The following is a 12,184-nucleotide window of genomic DNA, read 5'->3' on the forward strand; positions in this document are numbered from 1 at the left end:
AGTATTATCAGTATTATCATCATATTATCATAAAATAACCTTCCTCTTTCCCAGTGGTTGGTAGAACAGTTAAGTCAGACCTATCTATAGATATACCAAGGGATCATTTAGCTACAGTGAATCCTCAGTTTCGACCAATCCATACAACACAAACAACTATTAATAAACTATATAGAGGGTTACTGGTATGACTGGACTTGCACCGGCAAGTTGACGTTACGTGGCCAATGACCTTGTGTCTAAAAATATAAATATATATCACCAGGAAGCACTCTGAGGAGTGGGTTCAGTGTCTCAACACTTGGCTGAATCTATGAGCCTCCACCTCTGTGGACAAAACTATGAATTACCCAGACAACTAAACTGGTGTAAAAAGAAGGGTGTCTGGTGTGATGCTCTCTGATGCAGCAAAGCAGGCCCAAATCATGATGTTTCCTCCACCATACAGTTACAGTTAGGATGATGTTAACATGATGAAATGCTGTGCCCTTTTTACGTCAAATGTAGTGCTCTGGATTCTTTCTAAATAGTTCAATCTTTTTCAGTTTCATCAGTCCACAAAACATTTTGCTAATACTGCTGTGGAGAGTCAATGTGCTCTTTGGCAGACTTCAGGCATGGAGCATTTTCGTTTTTAATAAACTGTGATCAATGTTTTACCTACTGTTGACTCATGAACACAGATGTTAGCCAGTTCCAATGATACCTGCTAGGTAGAGTAGCCACAGTCCCATTTGTAGATTGTCTAACTGTAGACTGGTGAATTTCTAAAGTCTTTGACATCACTTTGTAACCCTTTCCAGCTTTATGTAAATCAACAATTCTTGATAGATCCTCTGAAAGCTCCTTTTGGTGAGGCATGGCTCACATAAGCGTATTCTTCTTATGTGGCGCAAACTCTAAAGGTTAGAGTGGTTTTGTCAAAGTAGCTCTAGTCCACACCTACAAACACATTTTCTTAACTTATGCTAAGTCTAGGTCATTATTCATTCAGTTTTTATGGTTGTTCTCAATAGACATGAAAGATCAGAATTTCTTGTGCGTTATTACTTAAGGCACATTATATTTGTTAATACTCTTGACTTAGATGAAGATCAGATTGCGCTTTATGACAAATCAATGCAGGAAACCATGAAATTCACATACTTTAAATATACCTACACTCATTTTGAGTATATAAATCAGTTTTAAAACTTTAAAGGTTTGAGAGTATGTCAGACTTTCTAGATTATATGAAGATTCGTTGGATAGTGGCAGTTTGGATTGTGTCAGCTCTATACTCATTAGATTTAGAAATTAAGCAATGACTATGAGCATAATAGGGAAAATGTTCTCAGCTTCAGTTTAAGGATGTTTACTTCCACATCAGACAAATAATTTGCAGTAGAAGCAATTATTAAACACTGTACCCATATTTAGTGGTAAAAAACGAATTAAACTAATTAAAGTTGCCATGTTTTAAAACCATTTGCAATAAATGACAAAAGTCTGCGGCCATTTATCAGCAGGCACTATTGTGTCAGGCCTGTACTGCAGCCATCTTCATGTGTTGCTCAATTTGTATGTTACTGCCTTCAGTCTAGTCTTTAATATGTTTTATTGAAAGAGAGAGAAAGTCTTCATTGTTCTAACACTGAGGATCATTTACAAAAACTATTTCATTACACTGTTGTGCGAGTACTGAAGTACTGCACTATGTAGGGTGGTGTGTTTCAGCAGTAGAAGAGATGCTGCATAAAGGCACATTATAAGACAAATAAGCATGTTTCAAACTTTTTCAGCAGAGCCACGAAAATAAGATTTAATCCCAAAATTATGCATAATATGGCCTCTTGAAAGTTGGGAGACAGCACTTTTTAGATTTTACATCCTTCTCTATTTATTTGAAGAGCACAGTACATGATTGTTATTCAACCACAGTATGAAATTATCAAGATTTTAACATCATTGTCTCTTGGTGCAATTACAACAGTGAATACATGATGTTTCTGGTCTCATGTCACCTGAAGCAAACTGTCAAATTTTAATATCAAATTTTAATACCTTAATGCTTGTGTTGCTAAAAACTAATGTTTTAAATTCCACTTTATGTATCAAAGTGTTTTTTGGAACATAGGACACAATATTCCAGCGAAGAACATTTCACATTTTATTGTTTTATTTCAGGAAAAATAGCAATCAAGACCCGCCTCTCCATCTCTTTATTGTTATAAAGCAAATGTAATATCTCATCATGTGGGCCGTTAAACTGTCTGAACAAAATGAACAAGGAACAGACTCCTCAGGTTGATGACTTGTCTAATAGCCACTAAAAGTATCAGCAGTAACTGTGTATTGTTTAACTGTTACGTCTTCATTTTTAAACATTTTAAACTTTATTTCAGTTTATAGAACAAACTCCTTTATGCTCCTCACTCAGACCTTATTTTTAAATTGCAGCCATGTTGACCTGTTATGTTAACAAAACAAACTAGGTATTTGCTAACTTAAAACACATAAGCAATTTTAATTTAAATAATAATTTATGTATATTTTTATATAATTCATCATTTTTATTGAGCTTTAATTGGACTTAATGGTCACATCGCTTGCTCCTTCTCTTTTTAGAGCAACGATATACATGCTAGAAAAAGCTACTGATGACAAACATGAAACAGGCAGGAAGTAATTTTGATTTTTGGGCATTGCATCACAAATACTGTTCAACACTGTATTTTCGGTCAAAATGAAAGTCAGGCAAAGAAAAAGCTAACAAACAATACAGTATGAGAGTCACATAATGTCTCTATAACGCCACCACCTTGGAGCTTTCCAGCTGTCAATCTATTGTCTGAAATTAAACAACTGTCTGTGCTGAATAAATAAAATCAAAATAACATTCAGAAATGAAGTTTTCCAGCCCTCGTTATCAACCATTGTTCTGCTTAGCGAGCATCCCTGAACACAGTGATGTCTGCTAATCATAACTGTGGTGTTATTGTTTACTTATGTAACAGTGAATCTCCCCGGTTAAGGTGGAGGAAGACGTTTTTCATACTTTGTTCTGCATCACTGTGAAGATTTATTTCAAAAAGGTGAAACCTCTTGCAAGCTTATTGAAAAAGACAAGGTTAATCAGTCTACCTAGCCTTGTTTGACAAAATCTCTCCATTATTTATCAGCATGTCTTGTGTACACTCCAAACACATGATCAAACATTGTAGGGATCAGTGTTTGAAATGTTGAACCCCTGGACCCAGGTTTCCTGAGCCTTAAGTACCTGACTCTGAGAGGAGTTTACTTTTGTTTGGTGGTGAAGCGAAGCTTGGTCCCCGGCCTGTGGCCCTCGGGCTCTGGGTAGGTGGTTCTGAAGGTCAGGTTGATGCGTGGACCTCGGTCGTGGTACTCTTTGGCCACTTGATGCTGGTGGGGCAGAGAGACAGATTTTTTTCTTTTTTGTGAGTTTTAAAAGCATTAAAAACTTCAACTTAAATAAAATTAAACACTTCTAAATGTTGTCTAAAAGTATCACAAGTATTTATATTATTTTATATTATGTCACAGAAGTATCACAAAATAGTACTGAACGTGACTAAAGCTACTTTTAACCAGTGATCCCTCTGCTCTTGCAGACGTGTAATGGTAAGTATACAAGGAAAGAAGGTTAATATTGTCAGGAGTTTCCTAAACACAGTGTTGTTGTGCAGCTGAACTCTGTACTTCATTTACTGCTTAACGTTTCTTACTATTTACATTTAGGGTAAATGTCAGACGTATTCCCTTTGGTGCTAACATGTTTTTTAGAATATTACAAACAACATTTTTGCCTTGTTTTCCATTTGTGCATCTTGTGCCCTCAATAACACACACACACATGCTCCTTCGCCTACATTTCAAAAGGAGGTGAAAAGTTTGCTTAGTCACAACAGTGTAAAAAGAAAGAGTCCAGAACAGGTTGAACAGAAATAATCCTCTGTCCTTTGTCAAACAAATGAAGCACTCTCTTAGGATTGACAGGTTTAGTTAAATATTTAGTGCTCACTTCCAAAAGTCTCAGCCTGAGCCAGGGGGTTTTGTTAGGTAGACTTTGGCTGCAGTGACAGAGAGAGAATTAATGGTGGTGTGATCTTTATTCTCTGGCAGGATCTTTAAAGGAGAGATGAAACTTTTGTTAAGATACTCAGGGAGGTGTTGCCATAAAACACATGTGACCTTCTCCCTTTTCTGTGGAAGCTCAAACTTCTTTCACTGCCCCCTCTTTAGCCCCCCACCTAAGCTGTTGCATTATGTGCAGAATGTGATTGTTTTGCTTTCTCTGTAAAAGATGTTCTACAGCCCCAGTAATCACCCTTAAGAGCTCACGTCACTAAATGAACATGTATAAACATTTTGAGCTTTGTTTTTTGTTTTTCTGTTTAACTTAAATTTAAGTCCCTGCTGTGTTTCCGTCTTCTTCTGCTGATTCAAACTAATAGTATTTTCTCACTGTGACCCAGTTTTTTTCAACAGGAACTAGTCACACACTCACACACACAGAAAGACTTCCCCAGCTCTGTCATGTGGTCATATAAACCTGGTCACTGTCTCTAATTGTAAAACATATCTCTTATTATGACTCTCATTATGTTGAAGCTCAGCTACTCTGTATTAAACACAGGTCTATCTGTCTGCGAATGGGTAATTGAACACACATGAGCATGTTTACAGGCCGACACACACTCATAAATGCACACACACACGTCTTAAGATATTTACGCAAGTATTAATGGTATACATAATAAAAACAATGAAAAAGAGACACGGTGGTATTTAATCAGTTGTTAAGTGTAGCACTTTTAAAGCTGTCTTCAGTTTTAGCCTGTTTGTGATCCGTTCGCGTCCAGCAGCGGATGTTTTCATGACGACATTTTCCCTGCACTTGCTTTTTATTGGTCGAGCCTACCTGCCAATCGTCCTGTGTGGCTCCTTCCATCAACAATAGTGTCCCGTGACTCAGAGGAACTCGAATCCGCTCCACGTGGGTGTAGTCGCCATTCTCCTCCTAAGAAATAAACACCATCATGTATCTAATGACTCACACACCTGGCACAGTGTAGCATCACGTAACGTGTTGAAGGCACATTCTGTTATCTGCAAATCACAACAAAATGTCTGTATAGATTGTCTAAATCATGAGTAATAAAGCTTTCCTCCTAACAAGCACTTACTTAAACACTTGAAATAACAGGTGTATTTTTAAACACAGGACTCTAAATACTAAGTCTAAACACAAGCAGTGACTTAAGCAACCCCTGTGGCTGCCGTTCTGCACTCTACTAAACTGGATATCCTTGTTTTATGATTTTTCATTAAGATTTGCACAGCAGTTCTGCTTTATTAAGTACAGTGCAGTAGAAGCAGGACCTAGCCTCCTTGGCTAGGAGCCAAATCTCTCTACCAAAGTAAAGTGTGACTGCAAAAGGTCAGACAGAGTGTGTGCAGGTTTTAAAGGGCTAAAACAAACACTTTATGAGACCATTTTAATGAATACTAGGAGCTTGATTTAAGGCCGAAATGAGTAAAGAAATAATGACACAACTAAATTAAAAAAACAGGAAAAGGTCCAGCAACTATAAACTATGAAAACAGCACGAGAAAATGAGTGTGTCCAGAGACAGTATAAACCAAATTCAATTATCTCACCATTGGAGGCTGCTTGCGAAGGCTGAACACTCTGGTGTCGCCCAAACTGAGGGAGGCGATAGTGGGCTTTTCACCCAAAGAGGCCTCATCATCACTGTGCCAGCCAATGCTGTCATGGCCATCGCGATACAAGTTACATAGCAGGGAGTTAAAGCTGGATCCGCTCACCTGCTCCACTGCCCCACGAAGGGTTAACAGCAACGGATGCCACTATGAGCAAAAATAAAATAAAATAAAATAAATAAAGAGTTTGTATACAAAGGTATAATAGGAAATGGCAAAAAAACTATACCGTAATGTAGGAAAATATTCAGACCCCTTCACTTTCATGCATCAATATACACATTGTGAATCATAATGACAAAGTGAAAACGTATTTTTAAGGTCAGGTGCATCATGTTTGCTTTAGTTTTTCTGGTGATATGTCTATAATTTAACAAAATGAACTGACAGGACATCATTTGGAACCTGTGCATATAAGGTTCAACGATTCACACTGCATATCAGGACAACTCTAACAGAATCCTCTGCAGAGACAAGAGAGCCTGGCAGAAAGAGCCTCTCATTAATACTCCATTAATCAGGCCTTTGTAGTTAGACGGAAGCAACAACCCATTTAGAGTTTGCCAAACTGCATTTAAAGGACTCTAAAGGACTCTGGGAGCATGAGACACAGTTTAACTCTCTGGATCAACACTCCAAGCCCCATGTGTGGCAAACAACAGTACTGCTCCTCATCTAGCTGATGCCACCCTTACTGTGAAGCGTGGCAGCATCATACTATCAGGGGGACTTCACAGTTGCAGGGACAGGGAGAGTGGTCAGAATTAAAAGACTGGAAATTCAGAGAAGCTCTTGAAGAAACTTTGCACTATGACCACAATTCAAACATACAGCCAAGACAAGGCTGGAGTGGCTTCAGGCCAAGTCTCTGAGTGTCTAAAGCCTAGATTTAAACCTCATAACAAAACAGACCTGATGTTTTCCCATATATTGTGATAGAACTTGAAAACATCAAAAAACGTGCAGATTAGGGTAGGTTGTTTCACCATCGTGGGACCACAGAGCTGAAAAGTTCTGCCTCGGATCTTTTGTTCACTTGCAGAGTGCTGTGAGCAAGAGAGATTGTAGACCAGGAGGAGGAAGTTCGGGTACGCAGGTGCTGTTGACCACTTTGTAGGGAATGGACAGGGCTTTAAACCTGATGCAGCAGCTAAAGGAAGCCAGTGCAGAGATCTAACGTGTGTCATTTCTGACTGTTTAAAAATGAGACAAGCAGCTGCATCATCTGGAGGGGTTTGATGGTGCCAGCTGGTAACAGCGTCTACAGATTGCACAGACTAATATAGCATTAGATTCTTTTATAATTCATCATAAATATAATGTTAAAAATGTGGAGAAAGTGAAGGGGTCTGAATATTTTCAAATGTGGGTGTTTAGACTGGTCCACCTTCTACTTTGAGTAGTGAAGCATTAAGAAAGTGACAATATCTTACTTCTGTGTTGGCAGCCATGGTGGAGCGAGAGTACGTGTAAGGTAACTCTCCATACCAGCAGGTCAGCCTGGGCTCCTCATATGCTTCACCTAGAACAAATCGTAATTTAAAAAGACCAAGTTGCACTCTTTTAAAATGATAAATAATTATTTATCCAATGCTCAACCCCTGCTTCTCATGATAAAGTTAAATCTCACAGATCCACCTCTATAGTCTCTGGAATTTCCGCTTCAAAAGAGGATGTATGCAGTCTGTTTTCATAGCAACCCTTTTTTTGTTCTCAATATATTTGTTTTCAGTGTTAACACACACTTAAAAGATCATCTGCTTTGGTACTACAGTCTAATTCTAGCAGATGGTAAGGTAAGGTAAACATCTAAATCTAATTTCACTCGGTCTTTTTCTCCCTTGGTGGATTTCTCTTTCCCTGGAAACAACCACATCTCCTCCACAAACCAATTATCTGCCATTAATGTATTTTTCCTCTGGTACAAGAACATGGTGAAACCAAAACCATTCAGCCAACCACCACTTTTTATGGTGCCAATATTAGGAAATATGTGTTGTCATTTATCAACTCTGAAAAGCTTTGTCTCTCAATGAAAAGTTGTTATCACAGAGGAAAAGGTTTACAAAACATGAACCCATTCGCAATGTGCAGCTCAGAGCAATGGTGGGAAAAAACTGAGCCTGTGTATTGGAGAGAGTTTTCAAACAAGATAGAGTGAGTGGCAGTGGCAGTTGTTAACACCAGTTTTCCACCACTACACCACCAAACCCAAATGGACTTTACTAACAAAGTCTCAGATGTGATGGATTGAGGATTATGTAATCTTCCTCTTTGATCAGTGTTTATAAATCATCTTAGTCACTTGTCTTCATCATGCTGTTTCTGTATTATGGAGCTATTGCAGGATAACACACAACATGGACAAAAGCCAGCTGAGAGAAAGGATGAATTCAGGTCTGGCTACATGGTTGCTGTATACAGTCTGTCTGGGTACAAGAAAGTAGTACTTGAACATTTTGCTTTTCTTGTCAAGATATAGAACACCAAGTTGTTTTATCATGGACAGTAAACAATCACCAGTCAAGTGTATTTTTTGGCAGGCTTCCCTCTCTGTGCTGCACTTTACTTTTCTACTGTCTGCCACGCTCTGCACAGCCCTGCAGGTATAGGTCATTATTATGAAATTTTCTGTAGTTAGAAGGGTGAGCCTCGCTCAAATGAGTCTGAATGATATGAGGTGTCTACAGTGCAATTAAAGCATTAATTGAGAGGTTTATTAGAGCAAGAAAATAAAAATAAAAAGTTTCACACAATAAAACAGCTGCAGTGGGGAAACCTTGTTTACCCACCAGCTTAGGGCCCACATTTCACCCTATTAGTACTGCTTATTCCTAAGCTTCTGGTACCCACCCTGTCTGTAGTTGGTCTTTTGGGACCAGGGAAGCTCTGCTAGCAGTTTACTGAATGTCCAGTCAGCCTCTTCTGGGGGTAGAAATCCAGGCATCAACCGCAGCCTGGACAGAAAACAAAAAATAACCAGTTATTCTTAAATTCAACATCATCTTTCAGAATAACAACAGCATAGATATTGGTCGTTTATCCCAAAATAACAAACCAAAACTAAAATATACCAGGATTTAGCAGATTGCTGATGTCAGTGTGCCTTGGTGCTAAAATGTTGAACATGACCTAAGGTTGGTCCATTCATATTGTATTTAATGGGGCTTGTATGATGACTGGTCTTAGTTCACCTGCAATTTTGTGGTATCTATTGTCCTATTCTATGTGCAAACCACATGAGCCTGTTGCTGATGTAATGCATAGTGACACAAAGCTAACTGATTTGGTGGTACCGATGTATACAAATATCCAAAGAAATTCTCTCATTGCCATCTGTGTTGTAGGCATTCACAATAAAATAAAAATATATAAAGTATGTATATATATTTTTAATTTTAAACTCTAGTTCTTGATCTTTAAGCCTTGATAAAGGTATGATCTAAATACCTAGAAAGTAAAAAGTAAAAGGATGTTTAACACATTTCTACATTCAGAATCTTTTTAATAATATAAATTATGTAGATGACAAGATATTAACTGTGAGGTATTTAAAATATAGCTTGTGGGATTACCGCCATCTAGTGGATTGAAACTCTATCACAGATTTGTCAGAAGCTGTGCACTTATCAAAGTCATGAAGTTTAAATAATAATAATAATAATAATAATAATAATAATAATAATAATAATAATAATAATAATAATAATAATAATAATAATAGATATTTTATGTCCACAATTGACAAGTGGCCAGAAATCAGATGGGGAACCGGGTGGCAAATCATCAACCCTGGGGTTTGCAGATGATTGTCCTACTAACTTTGCCACTGTCAATTTCAAGCTGAAGTCTACAGATTGTGATCAACTTCGAGCACTAATAAAGCAAGAATGAGCCAGTCAGTACTTGGCCCAGAGGCTGATATTCAGCATGGATACAGAGCAGCAGTCATGAAGAAGAGAAGTCAACACTGTAATTATTTTATTTAACAATAAAAAGTCTTTGAAACGTATAAAATAATTAATATTTCTCAGAAATATGGAAAAAAATATGGAAAAAATTTAAGTAAAGCTTATAAAACACAAAATTTGTGTCACTTCCAAAATGTTTGGCCACGACTGTACACTTTTTTTTCCCCACTGTTTTTTTTTCAAAATCTACATCCTTCTGAGGCAGCTGTAGACTAGACTCACCTGGACACTCCAGAGGGTCCATGGCTGATCTCATAATCACCTGCTTGTCTGTCCAGAGCACAATACTGAATGTTAGTCTACTTGTGCATAGTAAAAAACGAAATAAACATGTGATAAGAGAAACTTGATTATGAATAAATGTTACACAAAGCTAAACCCTGAAGAGGTCTATCCAGTAAGAAATGTATTACTTACTCTAGCACCTTCTCTGGTGGAACATCTCTAACTGGCTGTGATGAAGAAAAGAGAAACACGTAATAAACAAAGTTTCCCAAAATTCAACAGTGACTATTCTATTTTATGTTTACCGTCTACCTTGTTGGGCTGTTGAAATTCAAATGCGTTTGACGTTTGTGATCCAAATCCCCAGGAACCAGGGTTTGGGTTCGTGTTTTTGGGTTGGCAGTTTTTTGTGACGACACCTGTTTAAAAAAACAAGAAACATTTACTATATATCAGGCAAGTTAATATAATTTAGCAAAAAGTGTTCCATTATTCTAAATTTGCAGCATCTGGAGCTGTAAATTATTGAATTTAGAAATAATGATCTAAATCATTTACAAGGCAGAATCACATACTACTAATACACGTCTATCAGTAACATTTAGTTCTATTATGAGTAACACAACAGTATACTATACATTAGACCTTTACTCACCTGTTGGTCCTGAGGGTTTTGGCAGTTGTTTGGCCCAGGAGCCCTGGACTCTGGCACGCTGACGCTTATCTGACATCACATCACATCACATCTGCAGGAAGACGAATAACATTTTCATTAACGTTTAAATCAGAAATATCCAAGAACCCAACAACAGATCTCTTCTGCTAGACTTCTCTTAAGCAACTCACCTGGTGTTTTATTATTGTATTTGATAGTTGTCTGCATTCACCCCCTCCCCCACGTGTGCCATGTCCAACATTACGTTATTCCCGTGCTGACCCCTGTCCACCACAACCATCCATAGGAAATATATGGGTCTCTCCTTCACACTGACTGATACATAATAGTATATATACATTTACAAATACACCTATTTTATTTTATTTTGGTAGCATTTGATTCTGCTATTGAACGGTGCTGCTTTAAAAAGAGACCTGTTTCTGTTATTTTGCCCGATTTCCATAATATCCTTGAGCTGGACAAAAAAATGCAAACACAGAAAAGTATAACACAATAAATTTCAACAACACCAGTAAAATCAGGCTGCACAATTAAATTATCACCTGATTTCAACTAAATCTGACAATTTGTACTTTCACTGTGGGAGGATTTATTACAGGAATATTGTAATACAGTGCTCTAGCCTTAGCTTGGGGTAACTGATGAACGACCAACTCAATATATGTTGATTTAATTAGTGACAAATAACTGAGTTTTAGTTTGCACTGTTGTCTACACTAGTCTTTTAATTTCTAATAGAGGGAGGGGGGTGCTGTTTCTTTCTCGTAAAACTAGTCTTAGTTCATTTTATAGTTAGATTTATTATGTTAATTTGTTCAGAGTTGACACTATTTAATGAGTTATTAATTCAAATAATCAGGCACTTGTAATTCAGCTAATGTTATTAGTTAAACCTTAACTGAAACAAACCCAGTTAGCTAACGTTAGCCCGAATAACGTTTATACGACAGAAGCTAATCTTGTTCAAGTTAAATAAATTAACACTTTGTAAAGTTAGGAGTTTCGAAGAAATACTAATAAACTAAATGTTCACGACTTACCTGAACAGTTGTTTAAACACAACATAGCGAGTAATAAATTGACAACTTCACGTACATTGTGGTCTAACAGCAGCCATTGACGATGTGTTACAAAAAAATAAATTCTACCCGGAACTGAGGCGTGAAACTATAGTTCCGCCCTGAATTTATAGTATCAGTAATAGAAAGTAGCTTAGTACTTTTATTTGATATTTATGATTCGAGTTCAACTCAAACGTGTCAGATTTACAGTCTAAACAAATTACACACCAACTGTTTAAACACTATATAAGTAGAATATATAGGTATTAATTTAATCATGGCCACATTAAATCCTACATATTTAATGCATTAACAATGATCCTGCTGTACACAATCATCTGGACCTATAAACGAGGATGAATTAATCTTGATGGTTGGATAATATAATGCCCCAAAAGGGGTTCATTCTAAATCATTCTATTTTCAATACTTCTAAGTCTTTGTCTGCAGCACTTAATACATTTTTCATAATTTATTATTACTACCTTTGATAAAACACTTTCTTCACTACTTCCTGGACCTCA

At 37.2% G+C, this 12,184-nt stretch overlaps 1 protein-coding gene across 2 annotated transcripts; it reads right to left on the reverse strand.

Annotated features, from left to right (window-relative positions):
• Window positions 1-2,136: 2,136 nt before the first annotated feature.
• Window positions 2,137-11,747, reverse strand: alkbh3 (alkB homolog 3, alpha-ketoglutarate-dependent dioxygenase). Of its 2 annotated transcripts, none has more exons than XM_026366542.1 (10): window positions 11,640-11,747; window positions 10,576-10,666; window positions 10,233-10,339; window positions 10,113-10,147; window positions 9,918-9,965; window positions 8,578-8,681; window positions 7,158-7,246; window positions 5,662-5,871; window positions 4,922-5,020; window positions 2,137-3,402 (listed from the first exon to the last, which is right to left on the reverse strand). In XM_026366542.1, exons 2-10 carry the CDS (start codon window positions 10,649-10,651, stop codon window positions 3,277-3,279), a joined length of 894 nt encoding a protein of 297 aa, XP_026222327.1. In that variant the 5' UTR covers window positions 10,652-10,666; window positions 11,640-11,747; the 3' UTR covers window positions 2,137-3,276. The 2 variants fall into 2 exon arrangements, with proteins under 2 accessions (XP_026222327.1, XP_026222328.1); XM_026366543.1 differs by lacking the exon at window positions 11,640-11,747 and adding an exon at window positions 10,767-11,615.
• Window positions 11,748-12,184: the final 437 nt, after the last annotated feature.

Source organism: Anabas testudineus, chromosome 6 (genome assembly GCF_900324465.2).
Source record: "Anabas testudineus chromosome 6, fAnaTes1.2, whole genome shotgun sequence".
In the NCBI taxonomy this organism is placed as follows: domain Eukaryota; kingdom Metazoa; phylum Chordata; class Actinopteri; order Anabantiformes; family Anabantidae; genus Anabas; species Anabas testudineus.

Excerpts from the sequence above, each read along its gene's own strand:
- alkbh3 (XM_026366542.1), bottom strand. The coding sequence starts at position 10,651 with ATGTCAGATAAGCGTCAGCGTGCCAGAGTCCAGGGCTCCTGGGCCAAA. Across the intron at positions 10,340-10,575 it reads AAAACCCTCAGGACCAACAG|GTGTCGTCACAAAAAACTGC; the intron begins GTGAGTAAAGGT and ends TTTTTTAAACAG. Across the intron at positions 10,148-10,232 it reads AATTTCAACAGCCCAACAAG|CCAGTTAGAGATGTTCCACC; the intron begins GTAGACGGTAAA and ends TCTTCATCACAG.